Source organism: Mesoplodon bidens (assembly GCF_964165515.1).
Source record: "Mesoplodon bidens genome assembly, chromosome: 11".
Classification (NCBI taxonomy): domain Eukaryota; kingdom Metazoa; phylum Chordata; class Mammalia; order Artiodactyla; family Ziphiidae; genus Mesoplodon; species Mesoplodon bidens.
In genome coordinates, this window is record NC_138167.1 from 75,291,850 (window position 1) to 75,314,244 (window position 22,395).

General features: G+C 40.3%; 1 protein-coding gene across 4 annotated transcripts in view; it reads right to left on the bottom strand.

Annotated features, from left to right (window-relative positions):
- Nucleotides 1-22,395, bottom strand: part of TXNRD1 (thioredoxin reductase 1) — a 62,489-nt gene that overhangs the window by 14,483 nt on the left and 25,611 nt on the right. For all 4 annotated transcript variants that reach the window (XM_081249673.1, XM_081249671.1, XM_081249670.1 and 1 more), the window contains 7 exons: nucleotides 15,484-15,626; nucleotides 14,956-15,071; nucleotides 12,908-13,133; nucleotides 10,563-10,655; nucleotides 9,898-9,974; nucleotides 8,442-8,598; nucleotides 2,259-2,366 (listed from right to left, as the gene is read on the bottom strand). In XM_081249673.1, coding sequence (XP_081105799.1) covers nucleotides 2,259-2,366; nucleotides 8,442-8,598; nucleotides 9,898-9,974; nucleotides 10,563-10,655; nucleotides 12,908-13,133; nucleotides 14,956-15,071; nucleotides 15,484-15,626 — 920 coding nt within the window. The remainder of the gene's footprint in view (nucleotides 1-2,258; nucleotides 2,367-8,441; nucleotides 8,599-9,897; nucleotides 9,975-10,562; nucleotides 10,656-12,907; nucleotides 13,134-14,955; nucleotides 15,072-15,483; nucleotides 15,627-22,395) is intronic.

The following is a 22,395-nucleotide window of genomic DNA, read 5'->3' on the forward strand; positions in this document are numbered from 1 at the left end:
TTTTAAAATGTGTTACAATATTGAATGTGTAGTATCATAGCACTGCAACCATTACACCGAGAAAAAATTGATTAAAGCAATTACCCCCAAAGGCTAACAACTGCTGCATTGTAAACATAAGCCTATGAGTAACTGTTTCTTATTTCCCTTGCATTTTTCAAGATTTCAACTCAAATGCATTGTTTTTATAATAAAAAATGCAAATTCTAATAAAACGAATGCCAAAGATTATCTGTGAAGAAATACAGAATATATATATTAAGAACCTTACAATTTAAATACCTTCTGATAGCAATCTCTCCTCAGCAAAAAATCAGAGAAAGAGACAATGAGTAGCAAAGATGTTCAAAATTCTATTTATAATAGTGAAAAACTGTAAATAATCTAATAAAAGAAAGGCTTACCAAATTACCGTACAGCACCCCTAAAAGGAAATATTGCACAAGTCTTTTTTTTTTTTTTTTTTGTACGTGGGCCTCTTACTGTTGTGGCTTCTCCCGTCACGGAGCGCAGGCTCCGGGCATACAGGTTCAGCGGCCATGGCTCACGGGCCCAGCCGCTCCGCGGCATGTGGGATCTTCCAGGACCGGGGCATGAACCCGTGTCCCCTGCATCGGCAGGCGGACTCTCAACCACTGCGCCACCAGGGAAGCCCCATAAGTCATTTTTAAAAGCGGTGTTTTTAGAGGGAAATTGCTTGTGACCTAACATTAACTGTAAAGTATAACAGAAAACTGCACATAACTTAATCACGCTTAAACTAAAATATATATACCTACACAAAATTATATACACACACATAATATATAACATAAATACTCAGAGATTAGAATATGCAAAAATATTAATAGTAGTTATCTTTTCATGAATTAAAATTTGTTTTTATATTTTCCTAATTTTTCAAATTTCCTATGAGGATATATTATTTTTTACAATCAGAAAAGAAGTGTTTTTTTGTTTGTTTTTTTATATACAGATTTTTAAATTTCACTTGATAACAATACTTTCATTCACTGTACAATCACTAACAGATACAATATCCAGAAATATTACAGACAGGCAAATAAGTGAAAATTTGATATTTTAGGCCGAAAATCAGGAAGAGGTTTGGCTGTCACATGTAGAAAGCTCCTATTTAATACAGTCAACTCATGTTTAGCATTCCTAATGGAAAAGATGAACATAACAACAAATTATATCATTTTATTATTTTTCAATCCAAAAACTTTCCTAATTTTAGAATGCAACCTGTGATTTTATTTTTTAAAAAATGATAAGAAGAAGAAGGATTGCCTTCCAAAGCATGTTGGCTTTAGGCTAATATTTTATTTATTTATTTTTTTGAGTTTTGAATTTTATTTTTTTTTATACAGCAGGTTCTTATTAGTTATCCATTTAATACATATTAGTGTAATATGTCAATCCCAATCTACCAATCCATCAAGAAAAGAAGTGTTAATAATGTGTTACTGATAGACTGATATTACATGCTACTACTAAAGCATATAATAAAGAAAAGATTAAGAAATTTAAAATAGACTTTTATATTACAAATTTTACTCTGATTCACAAATCTGGTCTTTTAGAAGGTTTTACTGGAAACTTTTTTCCCAAGTGATTTAAAACAGCAGACCCTTTGTGCAGCATTATTTGTATATATAAAAGTAGTTATTTCATGTGCATTTTCCTTGACTATATACAGGATAAAAGGTGACTGGCAAGGTTAGTATAAATTAGAGGGTAATGGTAGGAAAAAATTGTTAATAAGACAGTAGAAATGTAGGTACTTTTTAGTTTCCTTCCTTGTATTTTTAACCATATAAATAATAAAAAAAACCCAGTAAAAGTGGTTTTAAAAAGTAGAACTAAGCATTACTGGGTCAACTGATAAAAGTGATAAATGGAAGGCAGGTCAGATAAAAGTATTGTATCAACATTACATTGTCTAAAAAATAGTAACCACTGTGTGGTTATACAGGAAAATGTCCTTGTTCATAGGAAATACACATTCAAGTATTTAGGGGTAAAGGGGCATTCAACTTACTCTCAAATGGTTCAGGAAAAAGAAATACACACAGATGCACAAAGAAAGAGGAAGAGAACATGCAAAGTATAAAACAAATGGGCAAAATGTTAATAATACATGAATTTGGATAATGGGTATACAGAAATTCTTTCGGCTATTTTTCAATTTCTCTGTATGCTGAAAATTATTTTAAATTTTGGGGGGAAAAGTAATAGTAAAGAGTAGAACTTACCTCAATATTTTCTTCCCCAAATTTCTCCACAGCTTTCTCTTCAGAAAGACCACAAGCACCATATTCCAAAGGAGTGAAAACGGTCGTTGGAACATTTTCATAGTCACACTGTTTCAAAATGGAGGAAAAGAGTTATGACAGAAGGAATTTTAACTCAAAAGAGCATATACTTCAAAAAGGTTCAAATTTAGGAGCGGAAAGCAGACTAATAAAAACCTACTATGCTGAGAACCATTAACTGATGTGATCAAATTTCAGCAGAGGTTTAAAGTCTGTTAATACTAGTCATGAATAAATGATTTGCGTGGCTTCTCCACCCATCTACCAACAGATATTACAAGGACATACTTTCTCTCCCTTAAATAAAGCAGCCAAAAACAACACCAGTGCACCCAATGCTTAAAGTCTCCTATTATTAGTGGCAGAAGTTAACAGACTTTATTGGAAAATCAATCAGGCAATACAAACTAAGAGCCATAAGAACATTTAATAATTTTTGGCCCAATAACACCACTTTTAGAAATCTATGATAATAATTTAATATATAGCAAAAGCCACATGCATTAACTGAGCGATGCCGCAGTCCTCATCAACAGTGGCAATATTGGAGTGGCTTTAAAATGCAAATAAGGAAGTGATTCTGTAGTACATATTTCCAATGCAATCTTATGCAGCCATTAAAATGGTAATGAAGACCACAGCAACAAAAAAATTCATGATTATGACAGTATTTCCAAAGCACATGTTAATAGGCGTAGATGACGACGGAAGGGTTCTGAAGTCAAACAAGTTTGTAAAATGCTATATTAAGCAAATTAAACAGGTTTCTCAACTATCAGATTCCTCAGAGCCTTTGATATGCTGATGTGAATTGTGAAAATTGTAATTATATAAGTGCCAAATATATTTGCCAATGCTATTTGGAAAAAACCTACCCAGTCACATTTGGACATAGAGGTAAAGCCTAAATTTAAGGTAAGCACTTAAAATATGAAAAATACAATTCTCCCTCTCTAACATCGTAGGGTGAGATTTTTAAAAAATGTGCCTCCCTCTAGAAATAGTATAGTCTTTTTTCTCTGAAAAGAGCACAAATCCTTGGAATTCCGATTCAAAAGTAAAGGCAGACATCCACTTACAGCCATAATGGACCACGTTTACTTCCTGTTTTAAACAACTAAAAACGGGACAAATATGAAATACTTTTTAAGACACTGATGGTAGGGTGTGCAGCACTGTGGTCCCTGTGAGAAGGGAAACAAATGAGGTGAGACCAGCGATTGCTCTAGTCTCCTGCCCAGAGCAGTTTCCAGGGCTTGGTGCAAAGAGAGGGAACAGAGTGCAGGGTCTTTCTGAGTTAATGAGACAGAGATCCCAGTTCAGGGAAGCCAATGTGGCCCGAAGCTGCAGGGCAGAACACCAAAGTGGGTAGAGCTGCACAAAGAGAACTTAAGATCTGCAGAGAGGGCCTCCTGAGATTTGGGCTGAGGGCTGATCTGTAAATGGATGCCAGAGGAAAGCACTCAAGGGTGAGGAAAGAACCACTGGAAATCAGTGAGCCCCCAAATGACCAGAGCTCTTACAGGACGGGAATCAGTTTCTGTTCCCACAGGCCAGAGTAGAGAAAGAGTTTGTAGTAAGAGGAACAGGGCAGAGTCCTTGCAAGGGCAACAATGGAGTAGTGGAACTAAATTGGGCCTAAATGAAAGGCTGCTGTTGACAAACCCTAAAAAAGGTGAAAAGCAAGCTACACAAGGATAAAATTAATCCCCTGTAACATAACGGGCCACCAGAACAAAGTCCAACACTATATAAAGGAATTCAACAAAACCCAGCCCCCAACAGCGTAAAATGCACCAAGTCCGCATCCATCCAAAGTAACACGACATGCAAATGAGCAAGAACACACAAACTAATACCAAGAGGAAAATCAATCAACAGAAACAGACACTGCAAAAGAGATAAGGAGATTAGCAGAGCACATTAAAAGAGCTATTATAGGGACTTCCCTGGTGGCACGGTGGTTGGGAGTTTGCCTGACAATTCAGGGGACACGGGTTTGATCCCTGGTCCGGGAGGATCCCACAGGCCATGGAGCAGCTGAGCCGTGTGACACAGCTACTGAGCCTGCGCTCTAGAGTCCGCGAGCCCGGCTACAGAGCCTGCGCTCTAGGGTCCGCGAGCCCGGCTACTGAGCACGCGTGCCGGAATTACTGAAGCCCGCGTGCCTAGAGCCCGTGCTCCGCAACAAGAGAAGCCACCATAATGAGACGCCCACGCACCGCAACAAAGAGTAGCCCCTGCTCGCTGCACTAGAGGGAGCCTGCGCACAGCGGCGGGGCCCCAACCCAGCCAAAGATTAAATAAATAAATACTTTTTTTTTTTTTTAAGGAGCTATTATAAATGTGTTCTGTAGACTCAAGAAACGAGAGAAAAATAGGAATCCGCTAAGGAGAGAAAAGGAAAATATATTTAAAATAAGTAAAACTCGTAGAGATGAAAGAAGCTGCTTGAAGTGCAAACTACACAGAATGGGATTTATATCCCAAGACAGTGTAAAAGAAAAGATCAGCAGACTTGAAGACACTGCAATAGGCTCTCTAAAAGAATAAAGCACAGAAACAGGGAGAAAAACATGAACAGAGCCCTACAGACCCATTGAGGGAACCAACATTCATTAATGTGAGGCTGAGGGGGGAAAAAAAGAGGGGGAAAGCAGAAAAATTAATTGAATGGCTAAAAAATTTCCAAATTTGATGAAAACTATGAACAGATAAACCCCAAATCTCTACATACCACCAGCAGAATGCCAAAACATGCAATGATCAAAATGCTAAAAAACAGTGATTAAAAAGAAAATCTTAAGAGGAACAAAGATAAAAATGATGGCATATTCTCTTTAGAATCTATGCAACCAGAAGACAATGGGCAAATATTTAAATAAACACTGTAAATCTAGAATTCTATATTCAGCAAAAATATCTTTAAAAAAATAAAGGCAAAATAAACTTAAAAAAAAAAAAGCCAAGGAATTCCCCTTGAGCAGACATGCACTAAACAATTGTTAAAGGAAGTTCTTCAGGCAGAAAATGGTGTATCAGCTGGAATCTGGATCCACATAAAAGACATTTTTTCTCTTTGGTCTCAAAATTGTTTCCAATTGGCTTAAATAGACTATTGTGGCCTAGCCTGAGAAATGTAATCCTTGTTTTTAATACTTTATTTGGATAAAATACTTTGCAGTTTTCACAATAAACTTAATAAGCTTCTAGAACACAACCCATTCTCAAGTTGCAGATATGTGTACTGTGGTTTCTCTATAGTTTCCACATAAAATAGTTTTACATTTACTGTAAAATTGAACTAATTTACAAAGCACCACTTTAAGTAATAATGAAGATGCTAACATTTGTTATTTGTGAAAATAAAAGTATTTCAAGTGTTTGAGAGCAATTCTAAAACGATCCAAGAGACAACTACTGGTCCTTGGAGATGACAGCTGGAGTGCCCATCACACTGGATTCTAAAGCTGGTACATGTGCCTTATCATCTGGCTTTTTAAAGGGCTTAGTGGAATGTCCATCATCTACAGGCTGACTCAGGTTTATGACCTGTTCTGTTTTTGAAATGATAAAAACATTTTTTTTATTCCTTCATTTATGTATGTTCCCAAAATAACAGAATATTTAGTGGCAAATATTTTTAGCAGCTTTGAAAATGACTTTAATCATCATTGTTAAAAAAGATTCATTAAAATTTTTCCAATATATTTTCCACTTCATTTTATTTAGTAGAAGCACCTCTGTACTTGGTGGTGGGTTCTTTAAGTCTTGAGACATCTGCTCTATCCTCAGCACGTTTTATAATCCATACTTCCCAAATCTTCCTTATCTCTTAGGCGATACATTTTCATGGTTAAGACAGCAGTACCTACAATCAGACGTGGACTGGATTTATGCCCTGGCTGCCTCCAAGCATTGCGACCTTGGACAATTACCTAATTTCCTGTAAGATGTCATCATTTTCCACAGCTGCCCTAAGGTGGAACGAGGTATGTGTATACAGCACTTATTGGCGCAGTGCCAAGCATATCAAACATAGCCACTCTCTGTCCCCTTTCCTCCCAACACTCCTATGAAGCAATGAATACATTATCAATTTTGAGGGAAGGCACAAACACCCATGATTCAATTTGGGTTCTCTTAAAATCCCGTAACAGATTTAATTTAGGCAGGTGTTTATGTTAAGCTGAATTTTTCAACAGAGAGCTGCTCCTTTAAAAGGAAGGAAGGAAGGAAGGCAGGCAGATGTGGATCCTCTGACGTTCTCAGATATGTGGGAATGTTCTATTAATGCATACTGGGCAAAATTAAAAGGATTATGCAGTTCTTTAAAAACAAAACAAAACTGTGTAATTTCCCCAAATACAATTAACCTAGATATCTATTAGCATTTCAGCTTTGTTTACTATATTTGAAGGACAGACTGGTGAGATTTCAAACTCAGGGACTTAGCACCACCTGTCTATTTTCCTGTTCGGTAAAGCACTTGTCATATTAGTCAGACTAAAAACAGGGGGGAAAAAAACGAACAACAAAAAAAGAGTCCTTTAATTTCAATTTACATTAAATTCTGATGCTGATAAAAGCTTAAGGCACTTTAAGAATTTGCTCTACCTGGCTGATGCTAGAATACAGTACCATGCTCACACATAGAAGAATATGTCCAAAGTAAGTGGATTCACTATTTTTTTTAAGGAATTTTGTGCTACAATAATTTTAAATTTATTTAGTACCAAATTTTTGTATATTTGCCCTCTGGTTATTATTGGTATAAAAAAAACTCTTTCCATTTTAGGAAATCACAATGACTCAAGGTCAAAGACAAATTAAATGCACCTCACATTTTATTTCTGAATACCCCTTTCTTGGTTCACCATTACTCAAAAACTCCAACAGTTAAAGAGGTAGTTAAGTTTATTTCAAATAGTGATATGAACCAACTACTATTCCCTGGATGATCAGACAACCCTGGATTAAAAACCCTTTTTAACCTCAATCCTGTTACCCACAAAACATAAGATTTTATCATGCTACAATCCAAACCAACCCCAGGTACATTCAAAATGCTTGTCACAAATTCTACTAGCAGTATTCTTTGAAGTTTCAGTTGCTGTAACCAAACTAAATGAACCCATGATGATTTATGCACAAGGAAAATGGGTAGTGACTAAATTCTTTACAATCGATATTTCTAGAATCCTTTTAAAAAAATATTTAGGGAAGGAATGTTGGTAATGGGCAGGGGATATAAGGGAAACCTCTATACCTTCCTCTAAATTTTGCTGTGAACCTAAAACTGTTCTTTAAAAAGTCTTAAAAAGCTAATTAGAGCATATTTATTCTTTTCTTGCCATCTCGTCCCATGAGACACAACCAAGAGTTTCCATTTCCTGCAATGACTTTTTTTTTTTTTTTTTTTTTGCGGTACGCGGGCCTCTCCCTGCTGTGGCCTCTCCCGTTGCGGAGCACAGGCTCCGGACGCACAGGCTCAGCGGCCATGGCTCACGGGCCCAGCCGCTCCGCGGCATGTGGGATCCTCCCGGACCGGGGCATGAACCCGTGTCCCCTGCACCGGCAGGCGGACTCTCAACCACTGCGCCACCAGGGAAGCCCCCCTGCAATGACTTTTAAAATCACTTACACATTCAACATTCCAAGAGCAGAAGATCTGTTTTTAGAAAGGACAGGGGAATAAAGCCTGAATATTGGTTTAAATAGCTCTGCACATTGACATTACTACCTAGATCCCCAAATTCTTTTGCAGCCTAGACAGGGACCATAAAAAGATTTAGAAAATTATAACTCAAATTGGTAATAATGAAATTGATGTAAAGTGCAACTATTAGGAGTATCTGGAACATAACAGTGCTGAAACTTGATTAACCAGGCTCATTTTATTCTTAGTGTGATTCTAAGAGTGACAATTTCCATAATAAATCACAAAGGTACAGTGGTCTTAACAATGTCTTGTCTGGAATAGAGTTAATAAAGCACATCTAGGATGCCATCATCAAAATAACTACATTATTCAAGACCTGGAAAACTTCACAACCACCCTACACAGAGCACCGGGAGGTACCATTACAACAGCATGTCCGTGGTGACAGCCCCAACACTCACCTTGACAGTGGAGCCCCCATACAGCCTCCGCGCCAGCAACCTTCCTGCCTGGATTGCCACTGGGGTGAGCTCCAGCTTCCCCTCTAACACATCGCCAATGGCATAGATGTAAGGCACACTGGTCTGCTCTTCATCCGTGACAGGTATTTTTCCAGTCCTGCAAATTCATTCAGTTAAAATCATCATCAATTACCACTATTAAGTAAGTAGATCAAAATCCCGTTTCTCCCAAAGAAGCCCAAAACTGTGGCTCTAACTGAGGGCAATGTTCTCATGTATTACCAAAACAACAACAAAACTCAGAGGAACCAAAAGCTTAGAGATCCTAGCTCTTCTGAAAATCAAAGGAATAAGAAAACTGTAAGAAACCCTAGAATGGGAAAAGTAGAACACAGTGGTTAAGAATGAATGAGGATTCTAAAGTGTGATAACCAGGTCTGTTAGTTATTACCTCTGTGATCTTGGGAGGGCTATTTAACATCTCTAAGCCTCATTTTCCCACCTATCAATGGGAATAATGATAATGGGAATAATTGTGAGAAGAAAAAGAATACCATCATCTACCTTAAGGGGTTGTGAGGACTGAATGAGAATGTGTATAAAACATTAAGCACAATAGTCCATGGACCCCAGTAAGTACATAATAAGTGTTAGCTGCTAACATTATACAAAATCTAAACCTTGGCCCCGGTTGGAAACAGGTGAGTAGGTTTTTAAAATGGTGGAACACTTGGTCTGCTCAATCTTATCAGACCTCCTCAACTCCCTTGTCTCTCCAACCCAAAGGGGAAAGAAAATAATAAAGCAAAAATGCTCACACTAAGATTAAGAAATCTCTTCTGTATAAATGTTATTCCTGGAAGCGGGTAGAGGGGGCACCCTGTATTTTCAATTTCCAAGGCAGCTAGCCTCTCAGAGCACTTGTTTTTTACTTGGATATAAGAAGGGTGATACTGGGAAATACTCCATGCTACTCCTGTAAGCAGACAACAGAGTCTCAATTACCCAGTGCAGTGGTATAGTCCAAAGGGATTTTAACTTATAAAACATCAAAGTTTTCAGACTCGTAGCTGTCACTAGAAATGTAGCGACCACTCTAGAGATCCTAAAACTTGGTAGCTTTGAACATGGTTCAGATCTGCATATTCAATGAAGCTTTCAAAGCATATACCTGCAATTCACTGGGAAGTTAGATCTTTTTCTGTACACATATACATTAAAGAAACAAAATGCAAGCCAGTGTATCTCTCATTTAGATTTTGAAAAGGAAAAAAAAAAAAAAAAAGACAAACAGGAAATATCATGATTGCCACTGAAAGAGGAGTCTTCTAAGCTTAAAAAGGGAATGTTCCAACTATGGTAAAAACTAACTTTAAAATCTGAAACTCCAGTATTAATCGATCTTATAAATAACTGAAATAGTACTTAATAAAACATAATAAAGATTTTTTCTTACCGTTCATTTAACTTTACGCCCACGTTTTCTAAGCCAATTTCCCTTGTGCAAGCATCTCTTCCTATTGCCAGCAGTACCTGAAAAATTATGAATATATAGTGACTGTTAATAGAAAGGCTTTGCATGAATTATTTAATCATATTTTTTCTGTTTATTAAGGCGATGTGATTCATTTTCCAGACCTGGAAAGACATATTCTATTAAGATAATAATGCAGGAGTTTAAACAAATCAAAATCATTTGAATTAAATCTTCTAAACATGATATAGTAAAAAGCCTTACCCATTTCTTGTTAAGAAAAAGGGAGTTAACAATTCCTTAATAAATCTAGCCAAGTATAGCAACAAAGACAGCATAGTCTATGACTGAAATAAGTTATTTTTTTAAAGTGGTGGGCTGGGAAAATGAAAGAACATGGAGCAGAGAAATTCTAGCTCATTTTTAAATGTTAATACCTTTTAATAGCCATCTGATAAACAATATTTAAGTTATAGTGGAGAATATTTGAATCCATCCCTGTACCAAAACAAATTATAATATCATAAGTAATAAAGGTGTCTTAGAATAGGAACAGAACCAAGGGTTTTAGAACTAGCAACCCAGCAAACATCCAGTGAGCACACTATTTGTTTTCTAATGAAGTAGGACCGAGGTCCATTCCTTACCGTATTATACTCTCCTTCGACGGTTACGTCACTATCAGTGGACTTAGCTACCACCCTGAGTCGGCCTGGTGTCCCTGCTTCAATTTGTTCAACCTACAAAAGTGATAAAGTTTTATTCCACGATAAAGACATGTATCAATATCAAGATGGCTAATTATGTCCTCTCCTTCTATCTGGTTAACCCAACTTAAAACATGAAATTTGGCTTGGAAGGTCTTTTATGTCCCATCTCCCTCGCATTAACATCTTTAGGATGACATGTGGTTCTTTTATGTATTTCCTTCTTTCTCACTGCTTAATGTTTGCTAGAGGGGCTTTCCTTCAAATAGTTCTCAAACGGAATAAAATTCAGAGAGAAAGCAGGAAAGGAGAAAGCCAGAGGAAGTATACTACAATCTCTAAAATTAAACCAATGACTTACTGCTTCTGCCAGGCTCCTATCTTATGACTTACCCAGAACCATTCATCCCATGCTGCTCACATTCTTAGACTCCCTTTTGACTACATATGTTCAGCTTTGTCAACAAAGAATAGACATGGAAACAGATCAATCACGATACAGATAAGAGCTAGAAAGCCCTAAAAATCATAGTGGGTGAGGAGGTATGTCTGCTTGTCATAACTAGGGGTTGTCTTCAGGTGAGGATGTAGGAATGATGAGCAAGCCCTGGTACTTGTGCTCTGGCAAATGAGTCTGAACATATGAACCTACTACACATAGATGTCAACAGCCAAATCATGGGTTTCTGTATAATACTTACTGAAGAGACCCATAAAATCAACTGCAATTTCTACCCTACCTTTAAAATACAATACACTCTGTGTGGGAAAACTATGAAGCGTCATTTTATTTTCAACATCAACAAATAGTAAAGATTCCCTTCTAAAATTCCATTCCTTTCTTATGTAGTTAAGCCCCTTTGAACATACTGGAAAAGTCTTTCCGTTTAAATTAAAATATTCTAGTTTTTGGAGAAGAGTTGAATTGGTCCATGGCTTAGATTTACTTAAAAATATTAAAGGCCTCATCCCTCCCTCAAATTCCTTTCTGCCTCATTCACTTCTGTGTTCCAGTCAGGCCCTTCCTGTAACTAGCACGCTTTCTGCCTTTAGAACAATTTCATTCCCCATGGCCTTTTTGCACATGCTATATTCTTGCCTAAAATGCATTCTCTCTCCCTTCTCTTCACAGAAGGCTTCATCCACTGGGTCACTTTATAATACAGCCAGCGTTCACCACCTGCCTACGGGGATCAGGGACACCCTGGTAACCCCAGCAAGATATTATGTACACTGACACAAGCTTATTTCACTAGGGACAGCCCACCACATTCTCAAAGGGCCTACAATGCCCAAAATGTTAAGATATTATAAAGGAAGATGCCACTTTTCTATCAGTATAGCATATACATACAGCTGTCATTTTCTAATCATCGTCGTAATGCTAACGCAATCTTCATGAGAACTCTAAGATAGGTGCTATCAATTATCATCATTTTACAGAAGAAACTGAGGCCCAGAGAAGTTAAGTAATTCTCTCAGAATCATAATAGCAAGAAACTGGGAGAACAGCATTTGAACCCAAGTCATTCTGATCCCCAAGCTCATCAAGAGATTATCAGCATCAAGAGATTCAAGGTCCCACAAAAAACCTAAGTTATTAACCCATTAAGCAGTTTTTAAAATGACAGCTAAAATTCCTTAATTTTAACAAAACGGTCCCATCCTTACTTGCCCTAAAGGAAACAGTTACTTTGAGATATGCAAAGTGGTCGATTTTGCCACTCTTATGTATCAAAACATTTGTGGTAATGTTAACAAGTCTCAAATATAACTTGGCATATTACTCAGCATTTTCAAAAGAAGATTAAATGAGCAAAAAAGGCCAGCCCACATAACAAAATTAGATAATCATTTCCAGGGAGGCCAGAATAATATAGTGCATCTGTGGACTATACTGTATACAAAGTAGAAATGTCTTTTGAAAGAAAAAAAAAAATCAGTCATCTTAAACTCTTATTTAAATAACTGGTATGTAAAAGAAACAAGTATAATAGAGCAAAAATAATAAAATAATGGAATGCATAAAGGAAAGCATTAAGCAGAAGAGAACTAATAAAGGTGGTAAAGTTGAGAAGGGAAGGAAATTATTAATCTCCAAACAAGAACAAAGCTATTTAGGTGGTAGGAAGGTACCACTTTATACACCTAAATCACACAAGTTGAGGAATTACAGCATTCCCAATGGTTTATAATGCTGAAAGGGGCTTCTATCACTCACCCCCAACTCTCTTGTCTTTTAACATGAGTATAGAATCGACAAACATATAGGCAACCCCACTTACTTTTATTGGTACAAACTGTCTTATAAACTTGATACCATGTTCTTCCATATGTTCACCGATTTTGTTGGCCATGTCCTGGTCAAATCCTCTTAGAAGAATGGACCGTACCATAACAGTGACATCTAAACCAATGCCAGCAAGAAATCCAGCACATTCCAAAGCAACGTAGGATGCTCCAACCACCAGGGTCTTACCCGGGCAATAGGGTAAAGAGAACAGATCATCACTGAAAAAAAAAAATTTTTTTTAAAAGGAAGAAAAGAAGAGAAAAATGTTCATATGTGAATAATGACCATATCAAAGTAGACCTTTTTACTTTCCTAAGAACAAGACACTTTTAAGATTAAAAACATTCAATTAGCTACACACATAATATTTAAGAAGTTTATAAGGTCTTCGCCACTCTCCTTTCTTGCCACTCAGCTGCTCTGGGAGCAGCTCGAGCTACCGTGGCTGAGCACAGTAAACCATACAACTCTGACATTAGCCCAACTCCCAGTCAAACAAATTTATTCTGTACTATCCAGAATAATTCTCCACTTACATGTTTACAACCATACATTTGCAAACCCAAACTCCCACCCTCCTCCCACCACTCAGCTCTCCCTGAGGTGCAAACCCGGTGTTACTTCCCCTCACCTACAACACCAATTATCAAGCGGGGGAGAGAGGGACTTCCCTGCTGGTCCAGCGGTTAAGACTCCACGCTCCCAATGCAGGGGGACCGGGTTCGATCCCTGGTCAGGGAACTAGATCCCGCATGCCGCATCTAAAAGATCCCACATGCAGCAACTAAGACCCAGCACAGCCAAATAAATAAATAAGTATTAAAAAAAAAAAAAGAAGAAGGAGCTTCCCTGGTGGCGCAGTGGTTGAGAGTCCGCCTGCCGATGCAGGGGACATGGGTTTGTGCCCCGGTCTGGGAAGATCCCACATGCCGCAGAGCGGCTGGGCCCGTGAGCCATGGCCGCTGAGCCTGCACATCGGGAGCCTGTGCTCCACAACAGGAGAGGCCACAACAGTGAGAGGCCTGCGTACCACAAAAAAAAAAAAAAAAAAAAAAAGAGTGGGGAGAGGGGTGGGGAAAAACTTTCAACATATGGGTTTTATAATATGAAAACCAACTATAAAAAGTAAAACCTGACAGAATCTTCTAGCTGAGTGAGGAAGATACAAGACATAAGAGATCATAAAAGCATTGTTGGGAGATGAGTTTTTTAAAGTATGAGAAGGGAGCCCATCCAAGGCAGCAATGACAAGAGTTGGCATCTGAGCTGCCCCCGATGAGGCTCAAAGGATAAACTCCTATTATAAAAAAAAGAAAAAGAAAAAGAAAAAAAAAGGCTGAAAACAAGTAATTTATAACACACCATCAGAAAACCAGAAACTCCTGGGCAAAAAGCATCCAAGAAGACATACTTATCAACAATGTCTTAATGCTTCATAATTCAAAACTCCTGAACGATAATGCCACCAGTATTATATCACTTGATGGACAAAAATAAACCACACAGCAAAACCTTCTTGCTTGACTCACTGATTTCAGAAGGTCCCTCTACACTGACAATGCAACCACACAAATGGCAAAGAGTAAGGAAAAACTAGGATTTGAGAACTCTAAATGGCCTGCTATCCCCTAATTTTTTTAGTATCTACAGAAAGGTAATATGTGATTCTAGTTTTGAAAAAACAAAAACAAACGTATCTATCAATTATTTTATAAAATGTGAAATCCATCTGGTTTTATATAGTATACACGTATAATATATACTCACACAAATATAAATTTCAAATATAAATATTGTAAGCATGTATCTTTATGTTAGCAACAATATTAACTCTTGGTGATAAGATGACCAATGTTTATAGTTCTGAATTTTTTTAATGTTCTCTCGTTTAAAATAGTTTTTCCTTTCTCTTTTTCCTAATTCCCTGTCCCTCTGGACAAAAATGTGGTGGAAAAACTAAGTTTCAGGAAAAGGATTAAATGTATTTGAAGAAAAAAGAAAAAGCATAAATCCCCTTTTCTCCCTGCAATTTGTCCTTACCTGCTGATGCAGTATTCTTTGTCACCAGGGATACCCAAATAACGTGGCCTTTCACCAGTGGCAATGAGAAATCTCTCTGCAGAATAAATCTTCTCTTTGCCTTTGTTGTTTGTTGCCTACGAAGGAACCAATATATTAATTTTTAATAAATTATTATCCTTTAGAATTGTAAACATAATTAAAAAGGCTGTTTTACCACACTGCCCAATTTGATCCTCGTAAAAACTTGCTAATGCAGTAAGAAAGAGATACTAAGACTCTGAGTAGTAGTAAGGGATCGCTCAAAGTCCCAATGCCAGGAGGCGACAGAGCCAAGACTCAACTCCAGCTCGTGTGGCCCCAAATCCAGATTACCCTTTACTACACCACAAGACAAAGTCCCTAAGAAGTGACTGCAAAATCACCAAACTGGACGGTCTGGGTCACAGTGGCTGTCACTTTTATTAGGAAAATCACCTTCTCTTTTCCTCCCCCAACAAAAGCTTAAAAACACACCAAAAACAGCTGCTTATGCTGTCACATGGTTACCTTAATCCTATGAGGCCCAACAAACTGCCCGTACGCGTTCTCATAGACGACCTTTTTCTCCCGCAGAGCCACACGGTAGCCCCAGTTCAGAGAGCCAATGTGGCTCTGGACGGCTTCTGTCATCCTCTCCCAGTCATGTCTCACTGCACGAGAAGGTACGACAAAATGCTTAGCTTTTCTGCTGCCACCTGGTAAATGTCATTTCCCAGGTAACGGGCAAGTCCTTCATTTCAAGCACATAAACAACCTTTTCAACTTCAAATAGTTTTCCCTTTTAGAAAACTACCATACAGTTAAATAGTGCAGAATCCCTGGCAGTTCTTAAGACTAAAATAGCCATACCCAAAGTTTTTTCTTCTTTATCTAGAAACGAATGGGAATTGTACCTTGGACTGTGAACACTGACTGCTGGGGTAACAAGGTACTTAGGTTCTTGAGAACCTAAGATTCCTAAGATTCTGAATGTGTAACAATCTCTAAGAGATTCTGATGTAGCCAGGTTTGGAGTTACCAAACTGGTTAACAGTGTCTAGACCAGGGGGCTGGCAAACTAAGGCGCCACCAGCCGAATTCAGCCAATCACCTTTTCTGTAAATAAAGCTTTACTGAAATCCAGCCACGATCATTTATTTCCGTATTGTCTAGGGCCGCCTTCATGCTGCGGCTGCAGAGGTGAGCAGTTGTGACATAGGCCAGATGGCCCACAAAGCCTCAAGTATTTACTATCTGGCCCTTTACAGAAAAAGTTTGCTGACCCCTGGTCTAGACAGAGAAGTTTAAGAGCCTGCCTCACTGCCTCCCAAACTTCCCATCTCACCAAAGAAAGGAAGAGTCTTAAAATTCTACCATAAAATGAATCCTTTGAGCCAAGGCACTAATATAATATTAAATTTCAATGGATAAAAATCAATCCTGTCATTCATTCATTACTAACTTCAACAATGACGATGAAAAAAAAATAAGATACAGGTAAAATATACTCTGGTGGTAGAAGAAGGCAGGTTCTGGGGAAGCTGTGGTTTGGAAGGAAGGAGAAGAGCATCAACATGCATCGAAAGCCTCTGTCGCAGAAATGAGCATCTGAGTCTTAGAGTCAGGGCTAAATAAGTAGCTTGGTCAGGCAGGAAGTGATGCAATCAGTTCTATGAGTACCAGTGGCCTCTGAAGTAGGAATGACAGCACAGAAATTGGCCTGTGGCCTCCCAGAGCACAGACGATAAAGATTCAATTAATAGAACCATGAACTGTCAGAACTGGCGCAAACCTTCAGAGATCAGTTCAGTTGGGGAGGAAAAAAAAGGGACCTTGGAGGCCACTGTGGTCACGAGGCCAGGAGGATTACGTGCTGGGGCGTGAGGGATTCTGCAGGGAGCCTCAGCCAGCCTGTCCATCCGGCGTCCGTCCACCACCACTATTAAAAGAGGAGGCGAGGCAGGACTCACTGTTTCCCCACCAGGAATGGAACACAATAGTGTAACTCGCTCCCACTTGCCGATCAACTAGCTGCAACAATTACCAACATTTTACCAATCTCATTACATATACGTCTTTTTACTAAAATATTTTAAGCAAATCCCAGACATCATTTTTGGTGGTGGCTTCGGCTGTCCCTGTGAATTAGGGATGCCCAAGGGCCAGTGATGCTAACCTCCCTCTGCTATAGTTCCTTACAATTAGGAACTGTCCAGCACAATGTGCCAATAAAGCCCCGGAGAAACAACAATGAGATCAAAGGCAGGATTAATTTCTGAAACTTTACAGTGGTAGAAGTACTAAGTGGGTTCTACTCTGCTAATCCTACAGGAGATACCATACTCTAAAAGAAGACACAGTTGGGGGGCTTCCCTGGTGGCGCAGTGGTTGAGAGTCCGCCTGCCGATGCAGGGGACACGGGTTCGTGCCCCGGTCCGGGAGGATCCCACGTGCCGCGGAGCAGCTAGGCCCGTGAGCCATGGCCGCTGAGCCTACGCGTCCGGAGCCTGTGCTCCGCAACGGCAGAGGCCACAACAGTGAGAGGCCCACGTATAGCAAAAAAAAAAAAAAAAAAAAAGAAGACACAGTTGGGACTAAATAATAGTACCAATAAATCATTTCAATGACAGACATTCAAATTCAATGATCAGACCTAAATCAACCTTAATTCTGTTGTTAAAGCCTTCCTTTGTAACTGTCAGGCCCCATCTGATTTCCAAACTCCTTAAAACCCCCTTTCTCTACCAAAGTTCCTTCATCCTCTGGTACAGTAGGCAGGCACCAATCTCTAGTGTGGTTATGCTCAGGCAGAAGAAATTTAAAAACTGCAGCCTACTAGTGGTTAAGAATCCGCCTGCCAGGGACCTCCCTGGTGGCACAGTGGCTGGGAGTCCGCCTGCCAGTGCAGGGGACACGGGTTCGAGCCCTGGTCCAGGAAGATCTCACATGCCATGGAGGAACAAAGCCTGTGCGCCACAACTACTGAACCTGTGGCTCTAGAGCCCGAGAGCCACAGCTACTGAAGCCCACGCACCTAGAGCCCGTGCTCCACAAGGAAGAGAAGCCACCGCAATGAGAAGCCTGCACACAACAACGAAGAGCAGCCCCCACTCGCCGCAACTAGAGAAAGCCCGCACGCAGCAACAAAGACCCAATGCGGCCAAAAATAAATAAATAAATTAATTAATTAATTAAAAAAAATAAAAGCTGCAGCCCACCAGTTTAGGATTTAGCACCAAGGTACTCTACCTGCTCCTATGGTCCTGGGTCTTGCATTCCATTCTGAGAACTGAGTTTCTGTCTTATAAAATCCAAATTCCTACTTTACATCCTGCTGGTGGTAACTGGATCCTTGTTGGACTGATTACATGCCCAGAACCCCAGTTCTCTAGGGCTGCCCTGCCTTCCAGTAATGCCCCAAGTCCACTGCCTTCCTGCATTCCCAAATACCACCTGGACGCTCCCCAACCCCACTCAGCCCATCCGCTGGCATGGCCCAGCATTTCCCCTAGGCCTCCTGACTCCGCTGCTTGGTCTACCAGCTGTAATCCAATGCCGAGCCTCTGCGATGCGGATTCTAGCTGGTGAGGCAGGACCTGTATCTCACCTGGGTGTGCCCTTACGCCCACCTCAGCAACTGGGTCTTAAAGCCAACTCTCGGATGCTCCTGACCCGCCCCCGTCCTACTGTACACCCCTGGGTTCGACAATACTAATCAAACTAACAGAGCTACTAGCGTCCTTACATCTTCGCCGCAGCTGCTCACTTGCACCTCAAAGTCCCTGAAGGGGCACAAATTCCTTCCACTATATACACGGGAAATGAAGGATGGGTGACCTGCCCAGGGCCACACATAAACTCATGGCAGCACAGACACACTGTACGTGAACCCTCAGGTGTGTGGTAGGAGAATACGTACATCCAGAAATTCTGCAAGCCCCCAACTGCAAACCAATGACCTTGCTTTCTCTGTAATGACAATGGGATCCTAAAACTTCACAAACGCTTAATTTTTTTAAAGGCACACTTAATTCCTGAGCACAAGAGAACTCAAACAGATAAATCTGAAAAAATATGAAGCCAATAAATCTTTCAGAAAGTTCTGATTCATCCAGTTTACATGACTGAGCTCACTTAATTCTTTTCTCGGCACAGTCTCAGCTTGGAGCTTTTGGGAAAAGAGCAGATCACAGGCTGAGTCCTGGCTATGTCACCCCCCCACCCCAACCCCATCACCAGGCAGATTCAGCTGTGCTGCCTGGTCCAGGTCCAAAGGGCCCTTCGTCCTTCACCACGCTCAGAGCTATTTGCAGTGTCAGAGAGGACAGTCTTCCAAGAAAACGGGAGTGCTGTCCTTTGGTCCAGGACATGAGACTAGATGTGTTTCTTTCTCAAAACTGCAAAATAAGCCTTCATGCTTCACCTCTTGGGAACACGGACCAGCAGCCTCTAGGGGTTTCTCATTTGAAAAATACACCTCCAAGTTTCTTTCTTCCTCGAAGATCTAATGACAAAGCAATGTTTGTCTAAATCCACCGTACTCTCCACCACAAACATTTTAGCACAAAAGGAGGGAGGCAACGACTGCTCCCCCGGTGGGGGGCTTCCTCTCCCTCTGTATTGGTCCCCGGCAGGCACAGCAGGCCACTCCCGTGACGCCCACCTGTGGTTCCCACAGCCAGGCCACAGCTTGCTCCTAAGGCTTAATGAGAAAAGCTGAAGATGACAATAAGCAAACCCCCAGGCTTCCATTTAGGAAGAGTGGAGGGATGTAAACGGCAGGCACAGCTCTTCAAACAGCTCTCGTCAAAGACTCTGGCATTGCTGCTGCTGACAAAGGCATACAAGGGGTGGGAGGTATACAAAGTTATATATTTCTACTTTAAAATCTGGAGAAGGGGAAGAAACACCAAAGAGCTAAAACTGCTAAATTAGTTGAATAAATAATTTCTGTAGGGATAGAAAAATAAGTGAACCAACCACTTGATTTGGTTCAAATTTTAAAACCCCACGGAATTCAGGCGCTTCTGCTGGTTTTAATGTGCAGATCTGGACTGTGCTGGTAGTGGCTTCTTTATTGCCTCGTCTTTGTACACTTATTAGTTCCTCATCATGTAATTTAGAAATAAATTCAACATAAATAAGTAAAGGAGTTATTATTGCTACGTGACAGTTGCCTATGTATTCTTTTGCTGGGAAGAAGGTTTGTCAATTCATCAAGTTATATCTTACCACCCACCTGATTCTGAATTTTTTAGAGTTATACTCTGTTGACCCTGTTAATAACACTCATTCGGCACACGCCTATACTTATCCCTTAAAGAGTCTAAAGACCCATTATGTGTACGTTCCCACAGTTCTCAGCAGACTAAGTATTCTGCTGCACCTACTTCATCTTTCCGAACAGCTGACAGTTTGGAGCGAACATCCACTACCTCTACATACCGGCGGGAGTACCAGACCTTATATGAATGAGGAGCAGTTTCATGACTCTGAGTTACAGCTCTCCAGAACTGTTACTGATCGAGACTTAAGGGCCAGGGGCATTCACTATGAAGAAGACACTATATGGAAACTATTACCGCACAATTCAAAATTTGCTTGGAACAACCTTACTTTTCCCAACAAATACCAGGCTTTTTCAGATTAGTATTCTTGTCACACGTCCTTCTCTTTAAGAGGGAAATAAACTGTTCAAACATACAACTTCCTGTAAGGTCCACAAATGTTTTCTACAACCCATTAAACCAAGAGCCAAGAAAAGCGCTCGGCGGAGTCTGCTCCAATCTACTGACGTTCTCAAGATGGAAGAGTTACAAGAAGCAAGTCCAGGAGGAAGGGACACAAACTAACATTCACTGAGTGGCAGCTATTTTAATCACGCTGTTGAATTTAATCCTCACCACACAGGTAGTACATAGCAGAGTCAGCACTAGTGCCCAAGTCTGTCTATGCCAACAACCTGCACTTTAATGGGGCAAAGGAAGGATCTTAACCCTAGGTGCTCTGGGGAAAGAAGTCTCACTGAGAATACTGGTAGAAAAGAGTACGTGTGGAATGATGGGGCTGGGAGGGATCACAGATCCTATGAGAGTGGTTAGAAAATAAAATGAGTGGTTCTTAGGTTTTCCTCCCAAAGACCCAGAGGAGTATGGCCTACAGACCACATATAGAACTTGCCCCTTTTGGGGGGACCATGGTGAGGAGAGGTAAACACAGAGCCACGTCAAAAGCTCGGGAAGTACCTGCCCCTACAACAGCTCCTAAAACTCTGGTCCTACAAAGGAGTTGCCACTGAAGCCACGAGGGCTTAAAGAACACCACTTGTGTACACTCCATCTGCTGTGAAGTCAGGAAGGCCTCAGTCTAAACCTTAGTGCTGCCAATTTCTCAGCTATGACATGGGCGCACTACTCCACCCCCGAGAGCTTCAGTCTCCTCGTCTGCCAAATGGAACAACGGGATCTCCCTCCAGGGACAGCAGGCTTACATATGTACTGGAATAAGATGGAATGGAGAATAAAGAGGAAAATGAGATGATCTGACTTTAATCACGACTCCTGTCCTGCACGACCTCGATGAATCCATAAGGCTGGCAGGAGGCTGAGGTGGGTAGTGGGGAAAGATGGTAGCTTCCTTTCTGCTACAGCTATGGTCTTTATCTCCTCTCTCCATTTTCTTCCCGCTACTATCCCAACAATCACAAAACCTCTGTTCCAACTTGCCCTCAGCACAACTGTGCAGCTCCCTAAGCTGGTCCACATTCCTCCTCCTACCCTTGTCCCAAACCACCCAGGGTGTTCAGCCTACAGCAAATGTCCTCGTTTATGTTCCCCACATGCTCCCTGCTCTACAGATGCCAGGGTATTTACTATTCTTCAAATATGTACCTCATTCCTTCACTGTCTAAATGAACTGACCTTCCCCTCCTCTGCTGGCTATCAAGGACACAACATCTAAAAAATCATCTCCAGTCACCTCTTAAATCATTTACCGATCCCACCTCCGGGCTCCCAGGTACTTAGTTGGTACATCAATGATAACAAAACATTGTACCTATAGATCTGTGTTATTTATCTCTGTATTTCCCCAACACAGACTCAAGTACAAAGAGTGAGCACTCGATAGTAATATTATATAACTTCACCAGTAGGATTTCTAAGTCTACTAAAAAATCTAATACATTAACTGAAGGGAGATTCTGTTGTTAACTGGGTAGTACATTGATAGTAGGCTCCCAGGAAGGGAAAAAGTGGATCAACGGGAGACTCAGTTGGGCATTCAGACACGGGAGTAAATAACTTGGGAGGTGCGGGGGGGTAGAGGTGAAAAACAGAGGTGGACCATCAGCAGATGAAGTGTTAAATTCATGTTCCATAGGTCAAGAGTCTGCTCAACTGCCTTTTTGTTGGGCAAGGGGAAAGGACATGGAGCATGGCA